We start from the raw sequence: 16,056 nt of genomic DNA, 5'->3' as shown, positions 1-16,056 counted from the left end.
GAAATGTTATTTGCTGCACGAATCGAAACCACAACCTGGTTTGTATGAACTACAGAATGAGTCCTCTTAGCTTGTGGAATATCTCTAGCAATAATAATCAAGACCCTGCTGCTACCTCTCTAACTAGATTTCGAACACTAGCAAATGCACAAGGTGCTTCAGAAGTATTTCTGAACGCCTGCTTTGTACGGAGGATATGGTAATTCTTTGTACCAAGATGTATTGGTGGTTCGGAAGTCGTTTTCCCACGGCTAAACTTTGACGTGTTAAACCAGCTTGGGATCCTTCCTTTGAAACAGACTTCCCTTCTCGCCGTTAGCACGATGTCAAAGGGCAGGGCGTCTGCCCTCGTGAGTCGTTGCGCTGCACCTTCCCGTGCGCAGGTATCGCAAGCCCTGGCTTGGTAGAACTTTCGCGCTACGGGACGGTCGGGAGAAACCTTAACCCATCGCGATGGTCATGAATGAAGAGCAGCAGACTCAGAAAAGAGTTTTGCGGCTGTCCACCGCGACTCACTACGAGATGTGCCGTTCAACTCATCGATGTCATGTGGCACGCTGCAACGATCCGTGCCTGTCTGCCGGTGTCGCTCTTGTTTGGCACGCCCCGTCTTCTTATATCTTTAGAAACACCGATTTGTACGGTTCTCGCTGCCCGAGTTGCCAGCGAAACTCCCGTGCTACGACAGATATATCAATGAATCGCCCACGTTGGTTCGACGTCGCGGTCCAGGAGTAGGCGTCGTTTGAACCCCTGCCCTTCACAGACCTGCTTATCGAGCGCAAGACGTCGGCAATCCTCTCCGGTGTAACGGTGACCCTCTAAAATCAAGGTATGTGAAGGCCTGGGCCGCGTACTTTTGTTTAGCGTTTTCATCAGAAGCGAATATTCTGTATTTATTGATCGCAGTGCGTGACATCGCGAAGTTCCTCTCGGCGCACGGCGAAGGCGGAAGCGTACGCTGTGTAAAAGGACTTCGTCGCGTCAAGCTGCAGGGCGCCAACGTGTCATGGCCACCTGGTTTATGAATGTAAACAATGGTAAACATGGTAGTACGTTCCCCTTCACCTCCCATATGTTTGAATCTTGTGAGAATCTGATCCCTGATGACCTCCTCGGTGATACTCTTGCCAAGGAGGATACTGCAATGTGAAACAGCAATGACCATTGGAGGGAGGCAGGCGGACGCTAGCGTGAAGGGCCGGAACGCGCTGCGAGACAATCAATCCATCAGCGCGCGAATTTCTCCGCAGGCAACCGACTCAGGTGGTCTGGCACCGTTCACAGTCAGATTTTATGGAGGGGATTCGGAAGACTACATACATGAGGGACTGTAGAGTCATAATCAATAATGGAAGTGAAGCGTTTGTTGATGTCTAGTGGCAGAAACTCGTCTCGGCGTCGTGGCGTCTTGTGGGAGACCCACTTCTACAGCGCTTGACTTTGACACCCTCCACGTTTGAATGAAATCGAACGGAAACATATCGATTGAGGGACCTTTCTTCAACATCCAGCCAGCGTCAACAATTAATACCGTGCTATCGGTGGCACATCCACCGTCCAGTCGTCTGTGGAACTCGCCACGGGTGAACTCGCTGTGCACGGGCCGCGACGGCGGCTCTGTGCTAACGGAAGACTGCACCAACAGAACCTGTCTTACCGAAGAGGTTTTGAGTCATTTCCGCACCAGCGGGTCGCTTCAACAGAGTCTAGACCTCCTGCAAGCTCACCGCCTTCCTATTCATGAAGAACGGCGATGGTGCCGGCCTCGTCTGCCGCAGGCGGCGGCAGGAGCCTCCCTCCTCGGTTGAGCATATCAACGTCTACATCACCCGAAAATTCTTTGCGTCGGCCGAGGTTTCAAGGCTCTTGTTTGGCGCTCTGTGACTGGATTACTACTGAACTGTGTTTCCCTCCATTTGACAAACTTTTCGAGCGCCGCCTGGTGCGGCAAACCCACCTGGTGACGATCTTTGGCATCGCCGCATTGCTAGCTAACTTCTACCCGGGCGTCCTCACTCTATTCGTGAGACATCAGTCACCGCATGTCTATCCATCGACGGAGACCTCTGAGACTCTGTCGCATCGTGTACGTGCCCTGCCTCCTGCGCACACAGAATCAAGGCCAGCAAGTCTAGGCGAAGTCCCTCAGCACCACGGTGCAGCATCGTTCGTCGAACGCCTTCTTGAAGCGAAACACCCTTTTGGTGAGTTGATTCAAAACGACGTGAAGCAAGTCCCATCTTCTCTGCCAGTAGGGCAACCGGGGAGTTTAGCGTGAACTAGGGTGGCACGTCTGGTCACTTTTCTTCGTCTTGGTTGTGGCAAGCGACGCCTCGGCAGTGACATTGTCCTCCGTTCGGAAGTATTTCAGATTCACACCTGATTGGGTGCTATCGTGGCCCTTCCTTGCCGAACTCAGTCTCGGCGGACATCGACTTTCGCGCTCACCGCCCAACCTACTGACGTCACCGTTGCTCTCTGTTTCCCCAACAGGCGACTCGACGTCTTTCGTCGACTTTGCTACGGGGGCCGCCCGCCTCCGCAGCTCTAAGAGGCACCACGCAGCCCCCTTGTCACCTGCCTCTTTCCTCGCTGTTTCCTCGAACTCCTCTCCTCACATCATTGTCCCACGTCTCACGGAAGATCTTCACTCGTTTACGAAGGGATTATTTTGGGTCTTGACCTTTGTTGGTGTGACGGCCCTCATCCCTCTTCAACTGTCCCTTCTCCTCTGCACAGTTCCCCTGACGGATATTCAGGTTCCGCAGCGGCGGAATGACTGCATATTTTCCATTATTTCGGTGAACAGCCGCGTTACTGTCTACAACTGTCTTTGCTCTCCTGTCTTCGCTGTTCTCTCTGCCCACAATTTTGTTTCGTACTACACCGCAGACACAGCCCATCTTCGTGCTGCCATCCAGGTTCTAGCATATACTGCAGTTGGTCTTGCGGTAACTATACATCTGCCTCTTGCCCTCCACGTGTATAACTTCACTCGTTTCTTCGAGGGCGCTGCAGCTTTCTACCAGCTTCATGAGAGTCTTTCAGCAGCTCCACCGGGGTCGCCGTTTCGTCCTACGCCTCCTCCGAGGAAAATCAGCAGAAGAGGTGACGATGAAGAGACAGTGCATTCACGGCCGCGAATCCTGGCGAGGCTCTTGAGTTGTCCAGATGGTCACAGAGACTTCTTGTCTTGCATGGATGAGAAGGGGAAAGAAGATGCGGAGGACAGCCCTCTGTTACCATGAACAAATGCAATAGCGTCTGTTCAACATTGCCGCAATGTGGGCGCACTCATGATTAGATTTCGGTGGCGGACATGGTGAAAGGGATGGGGGGGACGGGGGCAGAGGGAGTTGTTTGGAGGGGAGACAACCACATACTGCAGAATGAGCGTACAAGACGAGGGACAGGCAGGGTGCACCGAAACTACTCATTTGATGTTGCCGCTCCAGAGAGACGCGAACACATTCCCTCTCCCCGCCCCACCCCCCCGCCCCCCCTGTTTTCCCCACTAAACGCGGACTTTAGGGCAGCGTCAGAAGCTGCAAACACAAATGCACGTTCTTTGTGAGGCACACCGCTAGCACTTGACAGACCGTCATATACCAGGGTGTGGCAGGCCAGAAAAGTCTGTGAATCCCAGGGGGCGCAGGTTGGTCAGCTTCGCTGCCCACCGAACGGTTGAACTGCGCTGGGCGCATGTGGCCGCACACGTCTTTCCTGTTTTGCGGAGAAGACTTGAGCTGAGTGTCCCTATCATCGGTGACCCCCGATTCCACCTAACAGAGGCGGCCAGGGGTGTCAGGGTGCCTCACGTCGTTGTTTAAACATCTCAGGGGAGTGTTTGATCTGCATTCTGTACGTGCGAGCTCCATCTTGAACTGTTCTCGAACGCACCAAACTCTGACGTGGCCACAGACGACCGCAACTACTGCCCCGCCGTCTGTGTTGGAGGGGCGTAGCACGCAAAATATACGTGGGAAAAGACGGAGGTATGCTGGAGTTTTCCGCACGATTCGATTCGCGTAAGGCGACCTTTGTGAAATAGCTAAAAAAACATATGTGAGAGTGCACTCAGTGCATCTCTTGCCCGGAAACGGGGGCGTAGCAAAAGACAAAGCAGCGGACACGCAAGCGTGTGCAGGACGCACTGTCACCAGTACAGCGACCGGAGTGCTGAAGGAGACGGTCCGTCAGTACGAAAGAAGGATCGTGAGAAGGCAGCCGGCTGCGTCATGGCGACGAGCCGGATACGCGAGATGCTTCAAGCTTGCGTTTTTTCTTCGCCTTGCTGGCTTCGATTGCCTGTTGTCGCTGCTTCTCTCTCCGCACATCGATCCTGCCAACATCGCATACAACCAGAGGAGAAACACATCCCCCAATACGAGCTGAAAGTCATGCCACATGCGTATATAGAAGTGCAAACTGGACGTTTGTGTATGTTTTACACGCCAAAACGCCAGTTGTGCATATTTCACCCGTGCAGCTGCGCTCTCCAGAATTTGCCGCGCCTCGCATCTACGCCTTTCCTACCTATCAAACTGTAAGTTTATTCCATGTGAGTATGGGTGCTTCTGCATCTTTGAGCATCTGGTGTGTAGTCTTCTTAGGTATTGTACTATGAGTCTTCACTACGTGCAGGCAAGTCCAAAGGAAGACCGCGCATCCATGCGCTCAGGGCTGCTGCCGCGTCGCTCGGGTGCCGCTGTACGACAGTTGAACGGGTAACACGAAGTAGCCACTGGCATTAGGAATTCTTTTTCTATTGTTTTAACACCGCACAGTGCCGGTCGCTTGTTTGCTTGTGCTGCAGCCCACACGCAGATCGCTTGCGATCCCGCCGCAGTCGCTTACGCTGGAGTCGTGAGGATTGGCTTTCTTTCCGGTGCGCGCCGCTGCAGGTCGCGCTTTTGTTTGGCAGTCATTTTGCCCATTTTCTGGAGCCACTCTGGGACTTGGCACGTGGAAGTCTGCTGCATGACGCCGACGACGCTGCGGAGGTGCGGAATATCAGCAGTCGTGTAGAAAGTGATGGCCTGCGAAAGAATGTCCCGTGGAGAGGCGACACGGGTCAGAAGAAATTAGCAACCGCGCTCTGCAAGCTTTCGCTCACAGCAGACATCCGACGGAAGACGTAACGCTTCTTTCATTGGACAGGAGGGAGCTGGTCCGGCGCGAAAAGCGAGCCGCAAATGCATGCATACGCGTGCGCGAAGAAACATAGATTCAAAGATATTCGAATGTAACTGCCTGACTCGTTCCTTCCTGCTTCGCCCCGACGTGGCGCGCCATCGTCCAATCTGGTAAATGTGCAGAGAATCGGAAGTTGCCGCTTACCCGCCCGCGCCGTCCGGCACGTCCCGTGCGACCGATGCGGTGAATGTATACCGCAGCTGACTGAGGGAAGTCGTAATTGATCACGAGTTCGACGTTCTTGAAATCCACTCCTCTGGCCATGACGTCGGTGCAAATCAAGACCCAGATCTGTGCCGACCACAGACACGGGAACATACAGAGAGCCAAGAAGGCAGTGACTGCAGAAGGTGCACTGTTCGCTCCACTGAAAAACACGCACGGTTACGACTAAAACTCTGCATACACAGGTGTGTGTGAGTGCCTGGATGGGTTCCATCAAGCTACGAAAAATATCTCGCGACATGTACCAAACTCGTTGCCACGAGTGCGACCGCAGGATGGCCTTCGTGCCCGCGCGAAGCGGGCACCCCAGTTCTCGACTGTCGTTACGCAGAGCACGTGAAAAAATCTTCACCTGCCCCCGACGGAATGCCTCGACAATGTCGTCTCGTTGCTTTTTTGTCTTGTCCGCGTGGATGCACTCGACGAAAATGCCATCGTAGACCAGTTCGCAGTAGAGGTGTTTGGCGCGTTCCTTGCTCTGAAATCCAACGGACACAGCACCAGACATCCGTCGCCCACAGCTGGACTGGCGTTGCGGTCGCTGTTCCTGGATATCGCGCGTCGGCGACCTCGGGACACTTCTTCCCGCGCAACACCTTTTAGTGTTTCACACACTCGCGCAAACCTCTGCAGTGCGTTCCCGGAGTCCGCCCCTCTGCCGCACAAACTGCGAAACAGGGCATCGGATGACGTGCCCGCGAGGGGCTGGACGCGTCGCTCTCTTCCACCGTGCGCCGTGCGCGCGTCCTACAGCCCAAACAGCCCTGCCGCTTCCTGCCGATGAAACCTACCTGAACAAAGATCAAGACGGGTGGAATGAACTTGCCAGTCAAGTGAAGCGTGCGCAGGGCGAGGAGTTTTCCTTCTTCATTTGTACAGAAAAGCAACTCTTGCTCGATTGAAGAAGCCGCCGCGTTCGGCGCCCCTGAGACGCAGCGTTGAAAAAAACAGCGAACCAAGACGTGGCGGGACGCGTTGCAGAAACGCTGATACCACCACGACGCGACGGCGCCAGCCACGGCCCCTCCCAGCCACAATGCCAACCCGGCCGGCCAAGACTGCTCTTGCCAGCCCTCCTATATATATATATATATATATATATATATATGCACATGTACATATAGATGTACATGTGCACATACAGATATCGATAGAAGGGATATTCAGAACACTGAGGAGACACCGATCCTGCGGTGCAAACCGTCTGGTGGGGACGGGGCAGCAAGAACGACTTCGGAGGGAGGCGGCGCGTCCGCTACCGGACACGAAGCAGTCGACTCCGAGCTGCGCGCGCCTCCCGTTCGCCTCGCCAGCGGCGTCCAGCTGGACGAGGCGGCCCCCATTCAGGTGACAGGACCGCGCGAGACCCCAGCGGGAGACGCACGCCGTCCCCACGCCCCAGACCCGCAGCAGCTGCGCCGACCCCGCGCCGCGCGCGCGCCCAGCAGCGCAGCCTCCCTGCGACTCTCTACACGCAGACCTGCGCATGCGTCAGCCCCCACAAACTGATACGCAGAACTAAGTATGGAAATATATATATGCATGTATATATGGACATATGTGAACAGAGATGTCCATAGATGTAGACAACTTATCCACCAGTAGAGACAGGTGTAGGAAGTCGGTGAACGGAGTCGCGGGGATGCACGCAGAGACAAAGGGCGCTTGCGCAGAAGCACGGACCGATGGAGATGTGGATCGGGTTGTGCAGCAGCGAGTCGGCGAGGCGAAGCACCTCCGGCGGAAGCGTGGCCGAGAAGAGACAGACTTGGAGGCGCGGACAAGTGCAGCTCGCGAGAATTTCATCCAGCTGCGGCGCGAACCTGCGCAGCAGCCGAGACGCACACTCGCAGCGCCTCAACATCCTCACGCGAGACTTCCTGGCTCCCAGGCGCACCGGCGCCTGTCTGGCTCGATAAGCGGCGCCTAGAAAGAGAAAAAGCTCGACGCCTCGATCCACAGTGAGGCCCTCCACCGTTCCCCCCACCCCCTCCATCCCAAACCCTTACATCTCTTAAATCGTAAACAGGATCGAATTTTTCTTGAGCGCCTCCCCCCCAGCGCATGCGATAAGGACTTCTAAAGCCACGACCGGCACACACACACACACAGACCAAGCAACGTTTCCATAACTCTCCCTCCCTAGAGCGAGATACGCGGGCTCGCTCTGGATGCAGCGGCTCGCTCGTTCTTCGTGGATGCGCCCACATGCGACACCATCACTGGAGCACAGATGCATGCATGCAGGCACGAGCATGGGGCGTCTGCTGCGCTGAGCCAAGTCGCAACTCCTGTCCGCCGCACAGCAGCTGGCACGCGACTACCAATCGTCACAGTGGCAGGCGACGCGTGGATGCTCCACACACGAACGCATCGATTATGCGCGCGCCCTGAAACTTCACAGGCGGGCATCGCGCTGCGGGCGAAGCCTGGCGCCGTCGCTCTTAATTCCCATACTGCCGCAACCTCGCTAACTGCATGCCGACTAGTAGCACATGCTCAAAATACGTCCGAAGCATATCTAGCACTAGTGTGATACCTGTAGCTATTTGAAGTTCGAAGGTAATTGCAACTGAGCAGCTAACGCTAGAAGATGAATCCACATTCAGAGCACACCGATAAAGAGCCACAGTGGCGCCGCTGCGAGTCGCCTACCCGAGGTCCAAGAGCTTGTCTGCTTCGTCCAGCACGACGTGGCGACACTGAGCTAGGGAAACCTGAAGCACGAAAAATCCAAGAACCTCGCACGCACGCTGAACTCCACACCGCAACAACCCAGGACAAGCATGACATACACAGGAACACTTCTTCACATACGTAATATATATACATATATATTTGTACGACAGACGCGGAAGCCGGCGCCGCTTGCCCGCCGCTCCGGTTTGGGCGCTCATCCCCACGACATGAGCCAGCCTGTCGATTTTAAAATCGTGTGCATCGACGCTTACATGTCCACATACATACACACATACGTCCATACGTACATAGACACATACAAAAATACATACGTATGAACATACATACATACCTACACACAAACATATATATATATACATGTGTGAAAATGTACGCGGCTTGGAAGGACATGCAGGATCTTGGGCGAGAAGGAGGCGTTTCCGCAGCGCCCTCGGAAGGCATTGCGCAACCCGTGCGCGCTACGCGTGTCGGAACATCGGCGATCCGAAGATGTTAGCCAAAAGAACAGAGATATGCAAATATAAATAAGTGTAGTGCTCCCTATGCACAAGCAGTCACTCGCGCGACTGAAAGACTAATCCGATCTCTCAGCCCCGTGGAATCGGCTAGTAAAAAACAACGCAGCGCGCCGCCGCCCACGATACGTGTTTGGACTGAGGCAAAGCACACGCAGGCGTGCGCTGTATGGGTTTTTCCCCCGTGACTCGCGCGCCCCGCGTTGGCTGTTGCTTTTGAGGAAACAACACAGAAACGAAACCTACGCGGCCGTCGCGGAGGAACTGAACCAGCCGGAGAGGCGTCGTGATAGCGGCATCCAGGCGCTTGACACTCGAAGTTTGATCTTGCCTCAGCTTCTGCTCGTCTAGCAGCCGACACCGAAAGCCTCGCGCGCCTGGCGTGATGCACAAAGATCCCAAGTGCAAAGCTATCCAGAGACAGACACCTTTCGCCGTCACGCGCGCGCCTCTCAACAAACGGGGCACACCTTCGAGGCCGCGCAGCCCAGAAACGACTGGCGTGCGGAGGCACTAGATTCCGAGAGTGTAGATACGCGAGCAGGTCGATGCAGGCAGGCACGAGCGTATGGAGATACACGCGGAGGAAGGAACACAGACACACACAGAGACGGAGAGAACAGACGAAAAAAACAGACACACATGCAAGCTGCTGAGCCGGGGAGCTGCCATAAGACATATACATATCAATATATGTCTGAACGTGTGGCCGCAGGCTACGGACACCGCTGAAGAGCTACGCGCCAGGCCCTATCGACAGGTGGAATCCACCCGTTCTTGTAGGGAGATACGCACGCCCATTAGAGATTCCTGGATTTGAAACCTCACCGTATGCGCCTCGGAACGCCCTCCACACTTCACTCCCTTATGGCGTCGCCTCCGTACCTGCAAGCGAGTCGAACTCGCGCTGCGTCTGTCGCGCGAGCTCTCGCGAAGGACAAATCACCAGCAGGCGGGCGAACTCCTTCCCGGGCTTCTGCAGACGCGCAAAGACCGAGCGAGAAAAGAGGTACCCCAGAAGCAACGAGTCTGCATGAAGCGAGACTGCCTCGCGCGAGAGGAGGAACGACGAAACGCGTCAGATCCTCGAAACGACACGCTCTCGAGCGAGGGCAGATCGACGCATGCAGTGCGACGCGCTCACACGAGTTGAAAAAACAGGGCGTCGCAGGTGAAGCACGGAGAAAGGAAAGCCGCCCTGCGCGTGCGGGACTCGATCGTCGCGCTGTATTTCCGCGGGGTTTCGCAGATCCACATAAGCGCATTATTCACACATAAGTACATGTGTAGAGGTTTGTATATGGACATACGTGGTAGCACGCCCGATGAGGCCTGCAAACGAGAAGAACAAAATGCTGGGTGCTCACATATACATGTGCGCGCGTGCATGCAATCGTCTACACGAGCTCCGAGGCGCGCGAGCGCCACGCCAGCCCCCGGCCTACGTAGGGCTGTAAAGCGCCCGTGCGTGCGTTTCCTGCATCAAGCATCGATGCGAAGTCTGTACCTTGAGCAGCGCGATGAGAGGGAGCAGAAACGCGAAGGTCTTCCCCGAGCCTGTGGGCGCGGTGGCCAGCAGGTGCTGCCGCCCGAGCAGCAGCGGAATCGCCTGGAGGCAAACGAGACATAAGAAAACCAAGATGCGTCACCTCCCGCAGCGCCTCGCTCTGCTCCCCCTGTCTCGCTCCAACAGGCCCAGTGCAAACTCCGCGATCCAGAACTGTCCGACGCAATCGAGTACACACAAACGCTGTAGTTTATAGCAGGCTGGAAAGCCGCAGCGGCGCCGGTCCTCTTCGCCAGCGTCGCGCGCCTCACGCTGCCTCGCGAGCCGCCTGACAATCCGTCCTAGACACCGCGGGCCTGAGAATCCCCCAGCGGGTCCGCTGGTGCATGTACGGAGCGCACGCTTCCTGTGAAGTCCAAAACGACGCTTCGATTCGCACGGAGGCCGCTTGTCGGCGTCCCAGCGGCACACGAGGCCACTGCGGGTGCAGCGTCCCTCGTGGGCTGCGTCGCACGTCTTTACGGTTGAAAAAGCGCGCTGTGCGCAGCGAGAGTGCCTTGCCTGCATTTGGATGGGGGTAGGCTTCTCGACGCCTCGGCGCTTCAGGCTCTCGCGGAGCCAGGTCGGGAGCGACAGCACAGCCTGTTCGATGGACTCTGCAGGCGCCTGTTGGGCTTGTTCTGCGTCTCGCGCGCGTTTGCACGTCTTCTGCGTGCTCTGCTGCACGGGTTCCGCCGCCGCAGTGCAACTGGTGAGCGGCGCGAGGGCGTCCGCGAAGGAGGCGAACGGCGGCGGGATGAGGACGTCCGCGCCAGCCTTGACGTAAATTCGGTTTTTCCGCCTCAGAGCCACGCCCGTGGTCGGCTTCGTCGGGCCCGTGTCCCCCGCGGGGGCCTCTTCGTCGGACGCGCCGGGCTCCCCCGCCGAGGTGGCGCTGAGGGCCGCCTCTGCGGCCTTGCGGGGCTTCGCGGCGCGGCGTGAGCCTGCGGAGGCCTCCCCGTAAACCGAAAAAAAGTCGACAGGCACGTCAGCGCGCTCGGCGGCGGCGTCCCCGCTAGCCCTTGGTTCCGCCTTGCCGCGGGCTGGGCGGCGAGAGAGGCCGGCAGGCAGCTGGAAGACTGGCGCGGAGATTCCGCAGGAGGCGGTCGACGCAGTCGAGGAAGACGAGGCAGCCGCGTCAGGCTGCGGGTTCCGCGGGAGGCGCACGCCTCGCAGCAGCACAGAGAGCACGTCGTCAGACATCGCGCCGCGGGGACCTGCGAGGCAGCCCGAGTCACCCTGAGCAGGAAGCCGCAAGATCGCGCGCGCTGACGGCGACAGAGCGCGTCGTGGCGCACGGGGAATCGGCACGCGGTCAGAAGGCGGTGCGCAGGGCGAGATCGAGGGCGGTCTTCTGCGCGAAGGTCGTCCGCGCGGTTCGGGCGATGCTCAAATTGTGTGGGGACTCGAGGCAGTCAAGAGTCTCAACGCTCCTTTGCAGGCTGCTAAGCTCTGCCTGGCGCGGGAAAGTGTCCGCCGACAAGCGAGACTTAAAGAACAGAAAAGTAGAGAGTAAATCGAAGAAAAAAATCCAGAAAAAGATATCGAGGAACGGCACTGGCCTCCCGGCCGCGGGATGTGAGCAGCCTGAGGAACCCCGGAGCCAACGGAGAAGAGTGTTGAGTCAGCGAGCACCTCACGGAAGGAAAAACCGTGAAAAGATTGACCTTAGCGAACGATTCGCATTCTTTTATCCCTCGAATGGGCTGGGACGAGTAGATAACTCGCCGTGAAACAGCATGCTGTGATCTTTCTCGTCGAACGAGGTGAGTTTTTCGCGGGTTGGCGTGCACGCATGCCAACGCGCGGAAAACGCGCTTGACAGTCCAACACAGCACGGAAGTTGATCTGAAGTTTGTGGTCTGCAAGGCATCTGAGAAATCCGATATCACCTGCACCTACACGTGAAGTGAGAAGCAGATGCACGCATGGGTGGATTTTTCTGACTAGGTTTGCTCCGGTCGTACCTCTGTGTTGATCGCGTCCGCGCATCTGGCAAAAGACCTCGCGTCGGGGTGGAGGGCGGCGGCTCTCTTCCTTTTTATCGTTTTCGCCTCAGGCGGGGCTGCAAAGCACTCTAAACAGACGTTTCCCATTGTATCGCCTTTTGGAGTCTTTCGCGTTAACGTGTTTCGTGCCTCTTCCTTCGGATTCCACGCTGTCTTGGCTCGCCTTGTGGCTCCTGGAGTGGTGTGCGGCCTTCCCATCTTCAGACATTAACGGTGCAGACCCATTCGAGTCCTCCGTTTGAAAGCAACTGACATTCCTGTTTTCCCTGTTGGTATTTGCGTTCTCCACTGACAACCTTTTATCCAGGAAAACTGGCAAGGTCTACGTGAGCCTCGTTCACGAAGTGCCTCACAAAGTCGGGCCTGCAGCTGCCCTAAATCTCCCTTGCGAAGCTCGACAATTTCGAAAGCTGTTTTGTTTCAGCTGTCCGTACACGCCAGTCTTCGTCACTGGGCGTCTCGCATTTGTCCGTCGCGCAATCTTCAGTGGCGCTTCGCTGTCCTGTGCGCCGAGTTTCTCCGTGGAGTTTCCCTTGCGCGCGGCTGTTCGCGACATCTTCCGCCTGTGCGTCGCCGTTGGGCCCCGCCGTCGCGCGTTCTTCTGCGTTTTTTCCACCTCTTCGCTCTTGGCAATGGATTTCGGGCACGACCCTGGTCCTGAGGGCGCTCCGCAGTTCGGCGGAGGCTTCGGCGGCGATGCATTTGGAGGATTCGCCGATGCAGAGGGAGGAGGATTTTTCACTGGCGGCGGCCCCACGGGGCCGATGTTTGGAACCGGTACCGAGCCCTGATTTTGCAAACAAGCGCAGGGCTTGGTGTGTTTCTCGTGCGGCAGCTTGGCCGTGAATCCGTTTTCCCAAAACTTCGGCTCCCAAGAATCCTAGACATCTATACTGATATATACCCATTGGGACCACAGAATCATATATATAAATATATGTATCCTTTGGCACCACATCTTTTGGCACTACAGGCCCCTATACATATTTTCATCTATGCATATATATATATATTTATGTATATGCATAGCTTATGCAGTTCTATCTGTGAGTTTCCGTGTTCTGTGGGCGCTAGAGGCGAGGAGTCGGGGCAGACGAGGTGGACGCTAAATCAAAAAACAATTTCATCAAATTGAATCTTATCTAATAAATAAACTACCAATTTCAAAATGCCGTTACTAAAAACTCAGGAGTTCACATGCAGACACCCGAAGCGCTCCTTCGCGCCCTCGGGCGTCGACGCCAGGCACGCCGGTGCACCACACGCGGGGCTATGGGCGGGTTCGGCTCTGCCTGTCCTGCGTATGTACCGTTTCCTCTTTTCTTGCGTGTGAATTCGTAAGCCTGTCTACTGGCACCTGCGCCTGCGCGTGGCGCCTCGTGACCACGGCGGGAAGAGCATTCTCCATGCCTTGTTCATATTTGCATGCATCGGACTCGCGGTCTGTGCACATCGCGAAGGGCGTTGTGGCCGTGTTTGCTTCTCAGGCGACTTTGACGGCGGCGGGTTTCTGATGCACGCGGGCGCCGGCGCGACGCAGCAAGGGGCGATGGTCGGTCACCAGCAAAACACCTTCATGCCTGTCAAAATAGGTGTGTTGACCTTGCGCGGCCCCTGTCAGAGCGCTCGTCTGTGCGTTTTCTTTTTCCTCCGTCGGTTTCGGGCTCCGCCTCAGCCTGCGTAGAGCGTGGCGCCGCCTGCTTCGTCTTTGTGCGCCAGAGTTTCTCCCCCTGCGTCCCCTACGGCCTCGCTCCCAGTACTTGGATGGTCCCAGGCTGGTGTGGGAAGTCAAAGTTTAGCTGAAAAGTTGGCTTCTAAACTGTGTAACCAACATTCAACGCAGGTGCGTAGATGGACACCCTATGGACTCCCTGAGCGTCCTGAGGAGCTGGCCGCGGCGAGGGCGTCGCGGGCACCTTTCTTTCGCGTGCAAGTTTCCTCGCGCCTCCAGTCGTTCGCCGCCTCTTCATCCTTTTGCGTTTCCTCTCCGCGTTTGCGAGCTCAGGTGCGGTTATGAACGCGTTCGCAGAGAACCCGAACGAGTCGACGGTCTCGCTGGCGCCCGCGCCCGCGCCGCCGCTGCATCTGCTGCGCATCATCGGGCGCGTTTCGCGAGTCGCAGGCGTGTGTGCCGAAGCAGACGCACTGCCGGGCAGGGCCGCAGTCCCCATCGACTTCTCTGCTGGGCGCGCGAGCTTCGAACTCGAAGACGGCACAGGTGTCGTGGAGTGCGAGTGGCTCCTCGGCGACGACATCACCCCGTACAAACAGAGACTTGTGGAGGTAGGTACGCGCAGGCGCGTGCCTCGCGCTTTGAAGCATGCGAGATGCAACTGCTTTTCTTCTCGCACGCGCCGATGCCGCTCCGCCTGTGCTGCAGTTGTCGGCGCGATGGAGATGTGCGGCCGCCCGCCGCGGTGAGTGCTGGGGAGTTGAAGGCAAAACGAGCGATGCAGGGGGGCGCAGAAATCCGCGCAGCCTCGAGAGAGTCCCTCGATGCGCCCGCCTTTTACTCTTTCGGCGCATCCATATATATATATATATGCAGACAGGAGAGTGGGCTGCGAGAGGCGGCATATATAGAGATATGCATATATATATATATATATATATATATGTATAAATGCGGAGGAGGTGCTCAAGCACTTGTACAGAGGTTTGTACGGATGGCCGCCGGGCAAGCCCCACGTCGGCCTGTGCTCATTTCTCGCGTGCTCCTGTCGTCTGCCCTTCTTTCCGGTACTGGCTGTTTTTTGCGCGGGTGCGTGTTACTGGTTTCCTTTCTTCATTTTGTGTGAGACTGCCTCCGCGCGTCTGGCAAGAGGCTGCAACCGCTGCGCTTCGGACTGTCGTTCTTCCTCCTCTCGCCTCGCAGTCTGCGCTGCAGCTGAACAACTACGTGCGCGTGTATGGACACCTGTCGACGCTCGGGCAAGCTGTGCCGATGCTGCGCGTCCACGCGGTCAGACCGGTGCCCTCCGCAGGTGAGGCCGCCATCTCGGGAGACGCTTCCGCGCCGCATGCACACGCGCTTGCGGACGCGCATATTTACTCGCGCGTAGCCGCTCATGCGGCGCTCTCGCCCAGTTTTTATCTCAACGAGTCTCGACTCCTCGGCCGCCTCTGCGCTTCGCGCGCAGGCCGCTGCGCCGGCGTGTCGGTCAGGGCAGCGTGCGGGTCGCGAGCTGACCCCCTGCGGCGCTGACACTGCGCGTCGGTGCCAGGATGTGGTGTGAGTAACGCCTGGGATTTTTCCGTCGGAGAATCCATCAACAGAGAGCTATGCTGTCCTGCGTCTGGGCAAGGCTGAGACATTTGTGTGGCCCCATTCTTTTTTTCCTGTTGACGCCCGCATTCCCGCCTACATATCGATGCAGAGGTGTCTGGGCGTCCCTCGGTATACAGCTTCGGATGTGCGAAGTCGTGGAATCCGCGTGTGGCTGCATATCGTTTTCTGTTCGTGCAAACGTGTCTCGCGCCTGCAGGTGACCTGTTGTTTCACGAGGCAGACTGCTGCAGCGCCTACGTGAAAATCAAATTCTTCGGACAGGCGCTGCCTGACCCCCTCGAGTCCCCCGTTCCCCGGCCCGTGCGGGGGCCGCCTGCCCCGCAAGGGCCTTCTGCGGGGCCGAAGCCTTCGTTCGCGTCCTCGCTCTCTTCGCCTGCGCGGGCACCTCAGGGCTACGGCGGCAGAGGCGACGGTGAGTGGAGCAAACAGTGAAGGTGGACGGAGGAAGATTGTGGCCGCTGGAAGCCGCTCTGCGGAGTGACTGCTGGGGCGTGTGAGCCGCATACCCGCGAGACTCGTGTGCGCTGGTGTAAGGATTGCCTCCCGCTTGTTTTATCCCTCTCTCTCAAAGTG

The 16,056-nt window shown here is 57.1% G+C and overlaps 3 protein-coding genes across 3 annotated transcripts; 2 read left to right on the top strand and 1 right to left on the bottom strand.

The window, feature by feature from the left end:
• Positions 1-1,743: 1,743 nt before the first annotated feature.
• BESB_030650 (uncharacterized protein) lies at positions 1,744-1,887 on the top strand (the record flags this gene model as incomplete). Its single annotated transcript, XM_029361733.1, has 1 exon — positions 1,744-1,887. One exon carries the CDS (start codon positions 1,744-1,746, stop codon positions 1,885-1,887), a length of 144 nt encoding a protein of 47 aa, XP_029215200.1.
• A 2,352-nt stretch (positions 1,888-4,239) lies between these two features.
• Positions 4,240-12,281, bottom strand: BESB_030640 (DEAD/DEAH box helicase domain-containing protein; the record flags this gene model as incomplete). The annotated part of the gene is made up of 12 exons (XM_029361732.1): positions 4,240-4,345; positions 4,861-5,042; positions 5,344-5,490; positions 5,777-5,902; positions 6,216-6,349; positions 7,108-7,247; positions 8,080-8,141; positions 8,886-9,016; positions 9,525-9,615; positions 10,147-10,248; positions 10,669-11,424; positions 12,153-12,281. The coding sequence occupies 12 exons, from the start codon at positions 12,279-12,281 to the stop codon at positions 4,240-4,242; spliced, it is 2,106 nt and encodes a 701-aa protein (XP_029215199.1).
• Positions 12,282-12,826: 545 nt separating this feature from the next.
• BESB_030630 (uncharacterized protein) lies at positions 12,827-15,915 on the top strand (the record flags this gene model as incomplete). The annotated part of the gene is made up of 5 exons (XM_029361731.1): positions 12,827-12,971; positions 13,682-13,786; positions 14,200-14,477; positions 15,070-15,178; positions 15,680-15,915. The coding sequence occupies 5 exons, from the start codon at positions 12,827-12,829 to the stop codon at positions 15,913-15,915; spliced, it is 873 nt and encodes a 290-aa protein (XP_029215198.1).
• Positions 15,916-16,056: the final 141 nt, after the last annotated feature.

Source organism: Besnoitia besnoiti, chromosome XIII (genome assembly GCF_002563875.1).
Source record: "Besnoitia besnoiti strain Bb-Ger1 chromosome XIII, whole genome shotgun sequence".
Classification (NCBI taxonomy): domain Eukaryota; phylum Apicomplexa; class Conoidasida; order Eucoccidiorida; family Sarcocystidae; genus Besnoitia; species Besnoitia besnoiti.
This window is presented reverse-complemented; position numbering and strand designations above follow the sequence as displayed.